Here is a 13,926-nt window from a genome sequence, read left to right as displayed (position 1 = left end):
TAAACTGCATAGATTCGATTAATTTAGTTCATTTTAAACTAATATAGTGCTAATTATCAGATAATTTCTGCACGTGACTAAAAAGACACATGGATTCCATTAATTATTTCACGCACTGCCATGAAACTTGAAGCTTCATTGAAGCTGCCTCCGATACCATATGAGCTCATATAAAGCTAGCTTTTGGGTGTGACGAACATGTGCCAACGTTCGATCGATCATAAGAAACTCAGAGCTTCGACCCACTCAATCGATCATAAGTACGTGTATAGTTCAGGAACATGTACGGAGAGACAACCTTAGAACTAGAATCTAACTTGGCTCTTCTTGAGTCCATTCGCCACCATCTTCTTGATGATTTGGAGCCTCAGGCAACGAGTTTTAGCGGCAATAATGTCTCGACTTTCCCATTTTTCGTGACAGAGAATTGGTGCGAATCATCTCTTGAAGCCGAACATGTGCACAACACCATGCAGGACAAGCTTGAAGTTTTGCGTGATGTAAATTACGTTGGATGTGTTGTGTCCAACGACGAGGTTCAATTGAAGGAACAAGTGGCGGAGGGTGCTGTTCACGCTCCAAGGGAGGAGAGGCATTATAGAGGCGTGAGGAGGAGGCCGTGGGGTAAGTTCGCAGCGGAGATAAGGGATCCGGCAAAGAATGGTGCGAGAGTGTGGCTTGGAACTTATGAGACCCCAGAGGACGCGGGGCTGGCTTATGATCGAGCTGCATTTAAGATTCGCGGTTGTAAAGCCAAGCTGAATTTTCCTCACTTGATTGGCTCGAGTAACGTGGAGCCCGTTCGGGTGACCCCTAAGAGGCGCCGCTCGCCTGACCAATGCTCCTCGTCGTCCTCGTCTGCATACACATCCGATAATGGGTCTTCCAAGCCAAAGCGAAGAGAGGCCGGGGTTGATAATCACTTGGCAGCTTGAGATATAAATTAATATGAGTTATGAAAATGCTTGTATAATTAAGTAGCTGAGAAATGGTTCCTATTGCTAGAGTTGCATTTCTCTTTTCCTTATTTTTACAAGGAAGAAATGTAGGCCTCACTCTAATCTTGAGTAGGGGAGCATGTTCATCCTCGTTTCTTGTTGATGAAATAATATTTAAGAAGTCATGAAAACAGAGTTCGACTAGTTAACCTAAATGGCCCACTTCGGTTGTGTTATTGGGCTAATAAGTTGGATTAACTACACTTTAGTACCCAGAGGTTTAGTGGGAAATTTTTCATTCAATTTCGAAAGTTATTCGTTGTAACGAAATTTTCGGAAAAAATAATAAAACTCTTTAAAAATATAATTAAATTAGATTTTTAAAAACAGAAAAATATATCCCCACTCTCTCTCTCTCGACCAGAAACCCCCACCCCCAATTTTCTGAAACAGCAGCAAGGCTTAGAGACTCACCGCCGTCGCCACCGTGAACCACCGGTCACGAGACCGGACCCATTTGAACCACCGTCCTACCCTCGTCCTGTCCCGACCAGTTTCACCCGTCGCCGACCACGGAGCTCGCCGAAAACTGCAGAAAATTGGCCGTTCCATGACCCTGGTCTAGACATTATCTTAGCTTCTTCGGAGGCATCATAACCTCCAACCTGTCAAATGTGGAGCACATGCTCAAAGGAGACAAGCTCGCTGTGCGGGTTTTCTTGGGCAAACGCCTCAATTTAAGAGCGCCATATTTATGGATTCAAGCACCATTTTAAAGCTTTAGGTGATTGTTGTATTTTAAAATCTCATCTTTGGAGTTCTGTGTTTGTGTTTATTTGTTGGTATTTGTGGAAATGGAGAAACCAATTTATTTTAAATGCTGAGGACGTTGTTCTTTCTAATCCTAGGTAGATTATTCTCTCTGCTGTTTCTGAGTGGAGCAAGGCTTCCTGCGGTTGTAGGGCAGTTGAAGTGAAAGTGCAAACTCTTTTGGCTTGGGATTTTCCTGGGACTGGAGTGGTCAAACTTAATGTGGATGGGATAAAGCAGCTTTTGGGAATATTGGTGCTGGAGGTGTTCTTCATGATTGCAAAGGGGAATGGCTTGGGGGATTTGCTGTGAATCTGGGGAAGGGTCAAATCCTTGAAGCTGAGCTTTAGGGTTTATTTTTTGATCTTAAACTGGCCCTGGATAAAGGTGTTAGTTAGTAGGATTGTCATTGAGTTGGACTCGGCTCTAGCTGTTATTCTTATTCAGCAAATGGACTCCTATTGTTTTCATCCCCTTGCTGGTCTGCTGTATAAGGTAATCAATATTTAGTTGAACATTTTGTCTGAAAGGATGAGAATCTGCTTCCTTTTGTTAGTCAAAAACAGAACACCCTCCTCCGTCCTTGTAAAACAAGTGAAGAAAAATCAAAAACAGATTTTGACCATTAATAATCAATCCCCTTCAAGTTCCAAGCCCCATGAATACTATACTATTATTCAAAAGGCTCTCTGTTCTCGCTCTTGGGTATGTTGGAGGATCTCGAGCTCTTGGGTCTGTTGGGTTTTCAAGTTCTGGGCAGAGAGAGGGAGGGAGATAGGAGGAGAGAGAGAGCGAGCGAGAGAGAGAAAGTAGGGATTTTTGTTTTGTTTTAAAAAATCTAATTTAATAATATTTTAAAGAATTTTTTATTATTATTATTTTCCGAAATTGCCCTTCATTTCGTCTCTTTCTAACTGTTTGGTTATGAGGTGGGTCCCAACCACACTAATAAAAAAGAATAGGAAGAAAGAAAAAGAAACTAGAGTTATAATTTTGAAAGAAACCCAAATAATCTCAGGAGAATATTGCTTAGATACATTTTCTCGGGTATAAGGAGTAGGTTTAGATGTACCTTGAATGATGAATGAAGTCATCTATTTATAGTAAGAGAATATTTGAGTTTATTCTCTACCCAAATTAAATGAGGATCAACTAAGATAATATCTAATTAAATGATATTATCTCTTTTTATGGAGATAATATATGAGATAATGACATTATCTTCTCTTTATTAGGATAATATCTTAATTAATGATATTATCTTATTAAATAAAGATAATATCATGTTAATTAAGATATTTATCCCAATTAATTAATTGGCCAGATAAACTGGTTCAATTAATTAATTAAAAGAGATAATCTTCTTTTCACGTGGCGGTGTGACGAAATCTGCTCCCACACAAACTACAATTGCAATTGAGTTTAATTCAATTCATTAAGCTCTATCCCAAAAATAATCGCAAGTGACTCTCGGTATACGAAGAACTTTCCTCTACCACCGGTCCATTTGGTTTACGGAAAGAATCCCATGTCATTTTTCAAAGAATGAAAAATGGAAGATTTCCCATCCCCAAGTCATGTTTTCCATAAATGTAACGCACACTAAGGCCAATGTGTTTACATATACAATCCAGTAAATCACTGAGCATCATATTTGTTTTCCAATTTCTTCACTCAGTGGCTTATTTGGTTAAATACGGATTTATCAAATATAAACTAGTCTTCTTTTTTTTCCTTGTGTGAATGTCTTTTAGAACTTTTCCATGCTTCTTGAAGGCATATTATAGTCAAAGTACGATTCACACAGGTTGATTTGCATTTTTATTTCAAATATTGAAACATGTGTTCATATCTTCTATGTTACATGTGTTCATATTTCAAAATATTGAAATATGATCCTTTAGGAAGACAATACAAATCAAAGAGCCAAGTTCTCGAATTCTGTAGAGATCAACAACGCTACGAAAGATGAAAGGACAAAGTTGAAGGACATATGCACGTTGATAAAAGATAAATATTGGGCTAGTTTGACGATCTTTCCCTTCTGTTAAGATGCTCTGCTAATTCTCCAACCCTAATACACTATGCAAGATTGTCAATTTTGTTTCGGAAAAATTACTTTTATTATGTCCAACTACACAACAACAACAACAACAACAACAACAACAAGAAAGAACTACCAAAAAAACCAAAATGAATAATCCAAGTACTCAGATGGCCAAAAGTTCGTCATATGTGTACAACTCGTCGACAAACAGCTGGCCGCCGAGTGTTAATGAGTCCACTTGAAACACGTGAAACTGTTCAGCTGCTTCTTCCAACTTGGCTTTAGCCGCCGAGTCAACTCCACTCTTTCTCTTCTTTAGCGTCGGGGATCCGCCATCATCCGACGACGTAGCTGACGAAAAGGATGGCTCCGGCGAGCCACGCTTGGGAGCCACACGACCGGGCTCCGAATCATGTGAACCAATGAGGTGAGGAAAATTAAGCTTAGCCTTGGAGCCACGCATTTTAAAAGCGGCTCGGTCATAAGCCAAGCTGGCATCCTCAGCCGTCTCATAGGTCCCCAGCCACACTCTCGCCCCGTTCTTCTTTGGGTCCCTAATCTCCGCCGCGTACTTCCCCCACGGCCGCCTCCTCACGCCCCGAAAATGTCTGCCACTTGAGGGCGCGTGGTTTACACGCGCCTCCACCTTGACATCATTTGACCTATCCAAATCATGGTCCAAGATTGCGATTGTGTCACCCCAGCCCTCTACACCAAAGTGAGCATGGCTAGAGCTTGAAGTACTTGGAGCACAATCATACAATGGTGCATCATCTTCAGCGACACCGGCCAAAAACGTTGCCTGGGTTTCGAAATCGTCATCTAGTAGATGCTGCCGGATTGACTCCAAGAGAGCCCGGTTGGAACTTGTAATGCTTTCCGTTGACATTTTCTGAGTTGTAGTTGTAGATCTGGATTGTTTCTGAAGTTGGGACATATCAGCCTTATCTGGATTTCTATATATACATGGAGATGCGGGGAGAGAGGCCCTGTCGTCTTGCTTGTAAATGATGATTATGTTATTATATTGATGTGGTTGTTTCCATGAAACCTCGCTGGTTTATTTTCCATCACATGTTTTGAATGCTTCAAAGAAGTTCAAAGAAGGAATTTGTTAACTCGTTTGTGTTGTCTTCATATTGCTTTTGTTAACTGGTTGATTGAAGAATAAATATAAAAATATTCGAGAGTCCAAAGCATTGTTTAATAATAAAATTTCAGCCTGTTCGTAATCTTTCTGTGTGTATATGTACAAAAATAAATTATGGTACTGCATACGACAAAATAAAATAAAATAAAATAAAACGAATTAAGTTCATGAATTGGCAAAACATTTGGTGAATATAATTTATGTACTTGCAGTTTTGTGCTCGAAATGGATGTGATAGACTTTGCAAATTCGTATGAACGCTCACATAGTAACATCTCAAACCTTCAAAATACAACAAAATGCTCATACTATTCATTAAATGAAGATAATATAGTAAATTAACCTATTTTTATATTTTAAAAAAAGAACGTAAGTCTTATTTTCATGGGACAGAACTAGACTCATTTTCTCTTTTTTTTTTAATTCTAAAATGATAAAAGTAAAATAAAAAGCAACAAAAAAAATTAAATTGTTACATGTGTGAACATATGCCAAGGGCTACTCTTTTTAATTCTAAAATACAAAAGCTAAGTTTTAATAATAAATGAATAAATGACAGAGAAAAGCATGTTCAAAAACCCTAGCTCTCTTTCTCTCAAAAAAACACTCTACATCTATTTGCACTTTGAGGGGGGAGGAAGCCATTGTTTTTCCTCCCTTCTACTCTTTTCCCCAATTTTTAGAGACAAGGTTTCCCATGTTTGTCTTTGTTTTGTAATCATTTTCCTCCACTGATCACAGATGAATGCGTCTCGGCATCGAATCTCCGCCTATGTTTCGGTGTCGAATTTCTACGACCATCCTTTTTGCAGTTTCTCCATGTTTAGAATAAGTCACAGATACTTTTTGGGTTTTCTGTGTAGTTTTCACCTCTTATTTGTGAGAGTTTTCTACCTCTCCTTTGTGAGTGTTTCATTTGTATTGATAAGGCTTAGTTTTTTCAAGATTTATTTATTTTTGGTTGTTCTGAGTTTGCACTCTTAATTGGGATGTGCAGAGTTTCTTCGATCATGCGTGATTGTTGGAGGAGCCCCAGATTATCTTAATTTTGATGTTGGATCGCTCCGTTATTGTAATGGTCATTTATGGCTAGTTTGTATTGGTCATTTGTGACTATTGGCTAAATTATGAATGTAATCCTAGAATCTCTCAATAAATAAATAAAAATAAAACAAAAAAAAAAATAGAAGCACATGCCGAGAGACTAGTATATATAAAGTAAAACCAACTTATGAATATATTTTTAAACAATCCTGAAATCTCTCTCGACAATGTTCACACACACATGAGCTAGCACTTGTCGTGAAACTAGTTTTCACTAAATAAATAGAAAGATTAAAGGATAGTTTTTCCATGATTTCACATTAGCTAGATTAAAATGGAACATGATCAACAAATCTCGAGATAATTTCACATGAGTTCATTTTTATAGACAATTTTTTAAAGAATATCTCAAATCGAGAGTTCTAATAGGCATCATCTCAGATCAAACTGCTAAACAACATGTCCATATATTTATATATCAGGGAAATATATGTATCGCGCACACACGAACATGAAAAAGGTTGCTGCATTCATCTCGCTATATAGCTAGGTTCTAGACTAAAGCAATTTTCTTTACCAGCAAAGGAGATAAGTGTGGAGAAGGACTTTGTAGTAGGGAGATTGAAATTATGATCCAATGCTAGAATATCTCCCTTTTACACGCTGTTTTTCTTCTTTAAAATTCTCTCCCTTTTACACTGTTTCTTCTTTCGTTGAACTCCAAGTTATTCAACATCAGCAGCGTTTTTTTTCTTCCATCCAAAAGATCTTTGACTTTTTTATTCTTTTTTATTTCATTTGCAACCACTTGCATGCATGCTTACGTCTAAATATTTGTCCCTTTCAAGTGTAAAAATAATCGAGGTTATGTAATAATAATAACATAATTATAGCCGAATGAGTTCCCACCGCACCCAAGATCCGGCACCCAAATATTCAATCTTACATGAGAGCTCGTCATATCTAATTTGTTTTACATTTTAACTTAACAATTGTTTAGGATTTCTTTCTTCCAAAGTAACAAAAATAACAGACCCAAATGATTTCTTTCTTCCAAAGTAACAAAAAAAACATAATTATGGAACGCCCCTGATGACATGTCACATGACATCATGTTCCGGTTACCTTAATTAGACTCGGTTAATATATATACTTCCATGAAAAGTTCCAAATAATTCAAACTACCTGGTCCTTCACAGTTTTTATTTTATAAACTTTAATAATACTTTATCAAAAGGTCCTTCATAGTTGGAGTGGTTAGATGTACTAGCTTTTACAATTACAACTTTGACCTTTTGACAAGAAAATTATTTACATTGGTTGCCTTTTCCATTGTACTTACTAACCAATCAAATGCTATTTTTATTTTTTATATATTTACTATAAAATTGATTCAGATTGAAACATATGCTCCTTTTCTCATTGCCGTACACATATAAACTAAAAATACAACTTGTCTTTTAAATCAGTTTCAGACAAATTTTTTGACGTATTTTCAAGTATAAATTAATCTTCATACTAAATTGTGTAATGTATTTTTCTAATCTCGTAAATTACTAGCAATGTGATTCGCAAGGAAACGTGATCTTTTTGACCAAAAAATAAAGTTTCGTATCTTATGGTAGTTAGGGAAATTTTTGTGACTTACAAGGAGAATTATTTTTGTTTTTTTAATACAAACGATAGTCTAAACTACAGAATGAGGGATTTTTTACACACAACTAACAGTTTAACTCTTGGGGTAAGTGTAAAGCTAAGTGCTTTATCACTCGAATGATTTCTTTTAAATAATTTATATAAATACTCACGTTTGACATTAATTATGAGGATTAGTATACTAGGTTAAGGTTGTTTTTCATATTGAATTGCATTCGTGGGCAAGTGGACATGTGAGCCTCCTCTCTCGAGTCTCAGAGTACGTATGGGCGGCCATGAAGAGAATGGCAGCAGTGATTATTATATGCTTCATGTGGTCAGAGAATCTTTCCATGAAAAGCAAGTTGCTTATCATGATATCCATTATGTCTGTTTCCTAATTCATTCTTCATGAAGACTTTTTTTGACCAGGTAATTACTTGTGTTCTTTTTTTCATTTTATTTTTCTTTTAAAAGTTTCTTTTATATAATTATTTAGAATAATAAGCGATAGTAGTTATTGATGAGCAAACAAAAATACAGAGCAACTATCGTGCTTAATATGAGTAAACCGTTTCTAAGAACCAAACACAACAACATGTTGAATTTTATTTTATTTTTAAACTAAAGAATTGATTGGTTGTGTTTTGTATACCAAAAACGTTGAAGTCAGAGTCACGTTTGATTGATTGTGTTTTCTATATTAACAAACAGAATATATCGTTTACTATAATTGGGAATAGACCTTGTGGAATTCATGCTCTCTTTTTTTTTATTTTTTTTATTTTTCAACATTAAATTATAGTACTAGTTTTTTCATCTCATCTACGCTTTAAGTTCACTTTTGGTGCCACTCTATGTCTGAACGCTGATGTGGTAGAAAATTTCAAGTCTCCCGGCCCCCAAAATTTACCACCCAAAGGAAAATCTTGCAATTTTAGTTATTTTTTCTTTTACTCCATTTATGTTTGAAAATATAAGTATGTTCTTCGGCTTTATAGGAATACAAATACATGCTCATACATCAAATAAGTGTAAGGCAGGGTCTCCAATCTGAGACCATGTTAAATTCAGCACGCGCATGAATATTAGCGAAAAACAATCCATTAACAAACATATTTTTTCATAAGTGTGTTGTGAATGTAATTCTTTTTATACAAGCGATATTAGGGATAGATGATCGAACACATGATTTCGCAAATAAAAATAAAATATTGTCAACTACTTGAACTAGAAGCTTCTTACTTTTATGAATACTATTAATAAAAGGATTTTTCTGTCCGAAGAGATGAAATAAATTACGCTTTCGTACAAATATTTCAAAGCAACCCATTAGCTTCCAGCTTTGACCTACTAAGCTTTCAACAAGTCAATGCAAAATTTTCAAACTAATACAATAGTGTATTGCAAGAGATGCAGCAACATAAGATGTTTATATTGACGATTGATATAAATAAATAAAGTCCATTGTTCCAAAGTGACGTTTAGAGCTGACATTCCACATCCTAGGCAGCGCTGAATCACTCTTGTCTCATGCATTTACAATAATTTGTTTTTATATTTCAGAATCGTCATATTAAGTGATGGGCCGATGGCTATTGATTTCCTTATTTTATTTTTCTTTTTGACTTGCCATGGATGTAGATCAAGAATGGGAGAGATGTGACAGTGACGACGGAATAAATTTACAGGAGGATACAGAAAGTGAAGAGGAAAAGTCTCCATGACTTGAGTAAAACTTATCTGTGCAATTTCCAAATTTCTGTGATCTTCAATTAATGAGATAGCTGATTGGATAGATTTATATAAAATTTTAACGTGAAGAAAGTAAGACTGTTCGTAAGAGTTTGAGGAATTACAGTCTTCAAGGGCTTAATGCCCAAAAGCTTTCGATTTTAAAGCTTATGTATGTTGATGAGGCAAAAACCTGAGTGAGGCTATAAGGAAGAATTATGATGAGAGGATGTTTGTTAACGGGGTCTAACCGAAGGAAAAATGGTCTTAACTTGTTGAATAGTGGTTTTAGGTTCAAATCCTTATAACACCTTTGTAGTGTGTGTGTGAGAAAACCTCCTTCACCAAATATCACTTATATAAAAGAAAAAATAATAATAAGAAAATCCTTAATAACAGTCCAAATAAACCCAAAGTCTAGAATTAAAAGACAATTAAAATCATGTAGGTAAAATTACAATTTGACACATGTAAAAATATTTTATTAAAAATACAAAAAGAGAAAATTTTATACGTACATGTCAAATAGCGATTTGCAGAGAAAGAGGCAAAGTATATAGATATATTACCACTAGCAGTACTTGTGCATTAATTATATATACCAAAATATGAAGAGTTCACGTGTGGTTGATAGTTTTCTTTTTCTATATAGTACAAACGAAACATGTTAATGCTTTGGCACGAAGAATTCATGTTGCTTTTATTTTGATTCATATGTATTATTATTTGTTTTTCTTCTCCTTAATTTAAGTTCATGAACTTTTGGTACATGCCACAGTAAGTTCTTGACGATGTAGTAAAAATTGCAAGTTATGTCCTTCCCATCCCCCAAAATTTACCTCCCCAATCATCTTAATTGTAATTTTTATTTCTTACTTTTCCATATATATATATATATATCTGTGTCTCTTTATTTTTTAAAAATTTTCTTTTTCTGAATTCATCTTTTTTTTGGTAAGAGAACCAGGGCGAGCCTTGGGAGTGGGTGGGAAGGGCCATGGCCATAGGCCTCCAAGTAAGGGGGCTTTAAAGTTTTTTTATATTATATATATTTATTGGCGTCCAACTGAAATAAAATAAAAAATAAAATAAAAACTCATAATGAAATTAAATGAGGAAACACGATTCCTCTTCCAAGTAGAAATCCCAACGCGCTTCATTTTTGCCCACATAGCAGCGCCTACTCCTAGTTTCTCCATGGAAGAACATACTATGTATTTTATCCACCGAGCTCTTAATCCACAACTATATTATTCTTTATTTTCACAATCTCTCTTCAATTCATCCATTATTTTCAATTTCTCTCATCCCTCTTTTCTCATATTATAATCCTAAGAATCGATCTCTCACTGAGTGATCCTGCCACATTTGCTACATATATAGCTTCCAAACTTGTATCTCATGTTTAAATACTTGAAACATATATCTCAATTACCTTCATATAAAAACCTGCAAATCAACCCTGTGGAATCCTATTTTGTCTAATATGCCTTGAAGAAGTATAGAAAAGTTTCTCAAAGTCGAGTTAATTACTTACTGATTGAAAAACGAGCCTAAAAAATAATTTTAATTTCCATGTTTTAGCAATCTCAAAAAGATAACATAGAGAACTTCGATGAAATTTTTTTTTAAAAAAGGAGAAGACACAACCGAAGTGGTCCGTTTAGGTTAATTAGTCGAAATGAGGATGAACATTTTGCCCTTATGCTGCTCCCTGCTCAAGAACAAGATCAAGTGATGAGCCCTAAATTTCTTCCTTGTAAAATTAAAATACAACTCTAGCAGTAAGAAACATTTCCCAGCAAATTAATTAATACAAGCATTTTCATAACTCCTATTAATTTATTTTAACTTATTTATAGTAATTAACCCCATTATGCTCCATCTCAAGCTGCCAAGTGATTATCAACTCCATCCTTGCTTAGCTTTGGCTTGGGAGACCCATTATCCGATGAGGACGACGAAGAGGAAAGGTCAAGCGAGCGGCGCCGCTTAGGGTTCACCCGGACGGGCTCCACGTTACTCGAGCCAATCAAGTGAGGAAAATTCACCCTGGCTTTACAGCCGCGCAGCTTAAACGCTGCTCGATCATAAGCCAGCCCCGCGTCCTCTGGCGTCTCGTAAGTCCCAAGCCATACTCTCGCGCCGTTCTTTACCGGATCCCTTATCTCCGCAGCGAACTTCCCCCACGGCCTCCTTCTCACACCTCTATAATGCCTCTCCTCCCTAGGCGGGTGAACAGCACGCGCCGCCACTTTTTGTTCCTTCAATTGAATCTTGTCATCGGACACAACACATCCGACGTAATTTACGTCATTCAAAGCTCCAAGCATGCCCTGCACGTCGTTCTCTATGTGTTCGGCTTTAAGAGAAGACTCCCACCCATTCTCCGTCACGGAAAGCGGGAAAATCACGGGGACATTAGTTCCGGTAAAACTCATTGCCTGAGGCTCCAAATCATCAAGAAGATGGTGGCGAATGGACTCAAGAAAAGCCAAGTCAGATTCTAGTTCTAGGGTTTTCTCTCCGTACATGTTTCTGCACTATAAACTAATACACACGTAATATTAAATTGAGTGGGTCGAAGTTTTGAGTTTCTTATGAAAGATTTAAATGGAGAGAGTTTATTCTGAGGGCATTTGGTTTATATAAGCTTAATATGATATAGGATGCAGCTTCAATGAAGCTTCAAGTTTCATGGCAGTGCGTGCAATAATTAAGGAACCCTGTGCCTTTTTAGTCACCTGCTGAAATTATCAGATACTTAATTAGCACTATATTTAATTTTATAATTAACTAAATTAATCGAATTATCAGCAATTTAGAGTTTTAGAGCGTGGTATGTTGGAATCCAGGTGACGTTTGCAGCCTAATAGGGTTAAGGCTCCACATCACCAGCAACGGCTCATTGCTTGTCTTATTATAGGTTCTTGTTACACCATGGGCATGGATCATTATTATCATGTATTTATTTTTAAATATAAAATCTTGTTGTAGTTGAGATTAGGATGGGTTATCGATTTTCTTACTTTCTCTTGGATTTAGATTTCTTTTTTCCTTTTTCTTGTTGTATACTGAAAAGCAAAAATAAAGGTAGGGCAGTGATTGTGTGAGGATTTGAAGAAATATTCCTCGTTGAAAGTTAAGAAACCTTGTAAGAGTTTATAAGGAATTAATCATTCTTTTCATTGACCATGACTTATAAGAAGTTGGCACACTCGTGAATGAGATTAAAAACATGATTTGCCTTCTTTTGAAAAATGGGTGAGAATTCTTGCATGTTCTGACGTGCATTACTTAGACTTTTTATTTGAGTTTGTATTACGGATTCAAAGATGCCAATAAGTTTGCGTTAATGTAGAAAGAGGGATTCAAAATAGCTATTATTATTTCTAAATAAAATAAGGTTTGCCCTATGAAACACGTGGTTTCTGGTTAAAGCCATATTTCAAATGCACAGAAAACAAGATGCCCACTTGTTTCAACTTTCCATTTTCAAAGTCCACAACTGGGACATTTTACTTTTGTTTTATTCATTTCAGGGTTTCATAATTGTTATTATATTATAAAGGGACATTTTGCATGTGCAATGTTAAAAGAAACAACGTTTTATTTATTTAGTTTTAGGGTTTAATATTTATAGCATATGATACACATGGTGTATTTTTATTATTCCTTCTTCAAATACTTAATTCTTTATTCTCCCTCATCTACGTGTTAGAAGAATTACGTCAGCCGATACACGACAATGTACGGGAGCACTTGACTTATATAATTCAGTGGTTGAGTAAAACGTTTTCAAAGCTTCGAGTTAAACTACTCTTTCCTTTCCCATGGTGTAAGCTATGCTGATTTATGGCATGCATGGTTAATAAGTTTATGTTAAACTTATTTAATTATTGTACACAACTAGTTAGCTGAGTTTTATATACTTTAAACTAATATAAACTACGGGGTGGAAGATTTAAAATCGGATGCAAAGTGGAGAGCACATCCGCTCTAACCAACTTGATTAAACCCATACCTGCTCTCAACTTTGACTTCTAATCCTGTAAAAAATTGGGTGAAGATTCTGGATTAGGAAAGGTACAAATGTTATTAAAACCACATGATCAAAAGAACTAATCAAATATTATCAAGATCCTCAGTGTTGACCAGTCAACCGAAATTAGTTGACTACCAAAGTCTTCTTATCTGCTGGCTCTTAAGACTACTTAAATGTGCATTTGATATTAATTAGCTGCAAAATTTCGTGTTAAAACAAGCAACTAAACATACGATAATTTTGGAGTATGCGTGCATGCTTTCTCCTGCATTCACCTTTTTCAGACAAAAAAAAAAAAAAAAAAAGAAAAGAAAATACAGTTCCGATGATCTAAGCCCTAAATGGTTTTCAAAGAACCCAATTAACATGAAAAAATTGTGATAAAATAAATACTTGATATTTGTTTAGTTATTTTCTTCTTGCTTACATTTGTATGAATTCAAGTGTTCCAAGTCAATCTTGTATTTTCATGTGTCAATTCAACCCTATAGGGTCTGTATGATCATTATACCAATATATATAA

General features: G+C 35.7%; 3 protein-coding genes across 3 annotated transcripts; 1 reads left to right on the top strand and 2 right to left on the bottom strand.

Moving 5' to 3' along the window:
• Positions 1-171: 171 nt before the first annotated feature.
• Positions 172-935, top strand: LOC103331637 (ethylene-responsive transcription factor 1-like). The gene has a single exon (XM_008234283.3). The coding sequence runs from the start codon at positions 282-284 to the stop codon at positions 933-935; it is 654 nt and encodes a 217-aa protein (XP_008232505.2). The 5' UTR covers positions 172-281.
• Positions 936-3,771: 2,836 nt separating this feature from the next.
• LOC103331636 (ethylene-responsive transcription factor 13-like) lies at positions 3,772-4,703 on the bottom strand. The gene has a single exon (XM_008234281.2). It carries the CDS (start codon positions 4,682-4,684, stop codon positions 3,959-3,961), a length of 726 nt encoding a protein of 241 aa, XP_008232503.2. The 5' UTR covers positions 4,685-4,703; the 3' UTR covers positions 3,772-3,958.
• Positions 4,704-11,006: 6,303 nt separating this feature from the next.
• On the bottom strand, positions 11,007-11,959 carry LOC103331612 (ethylene-responsive transcription factor 1A-like). Its single transcript, XM_008234250.2, has one exon. The coding sequence runs from the start codon at positions 11,890-11,892 to the stop codon at positions 11,245-11,247; it is 648 nt and encodes a 215-aa protein (XP_008232472.2). The 5' UTR covers positions 11,893-11,959; the 3' UTR covers positions 11,007-11,244.
• Positions 11,960-13,926: the final 1,967 nt, after the last annotated feature.

The sequence above is a fragment of the Prunus mume genome, linkage group LG5, assembly GCF_029339155.1.
Source record: "Prunus mume cultivar Tortuosa linkage group LG5, ASM2933915v1, whole genome shotgun sequence".
Taxonomy (NCBI): Eukaryota; Viridiplantae; Streptophyta; class Magnoliopsida; order Rosales; family Rosaceae; genus Prunus; species Prunus mume.
This window is presented reverse-complemented; position numbering and strand designations above follow the sequence as displayed.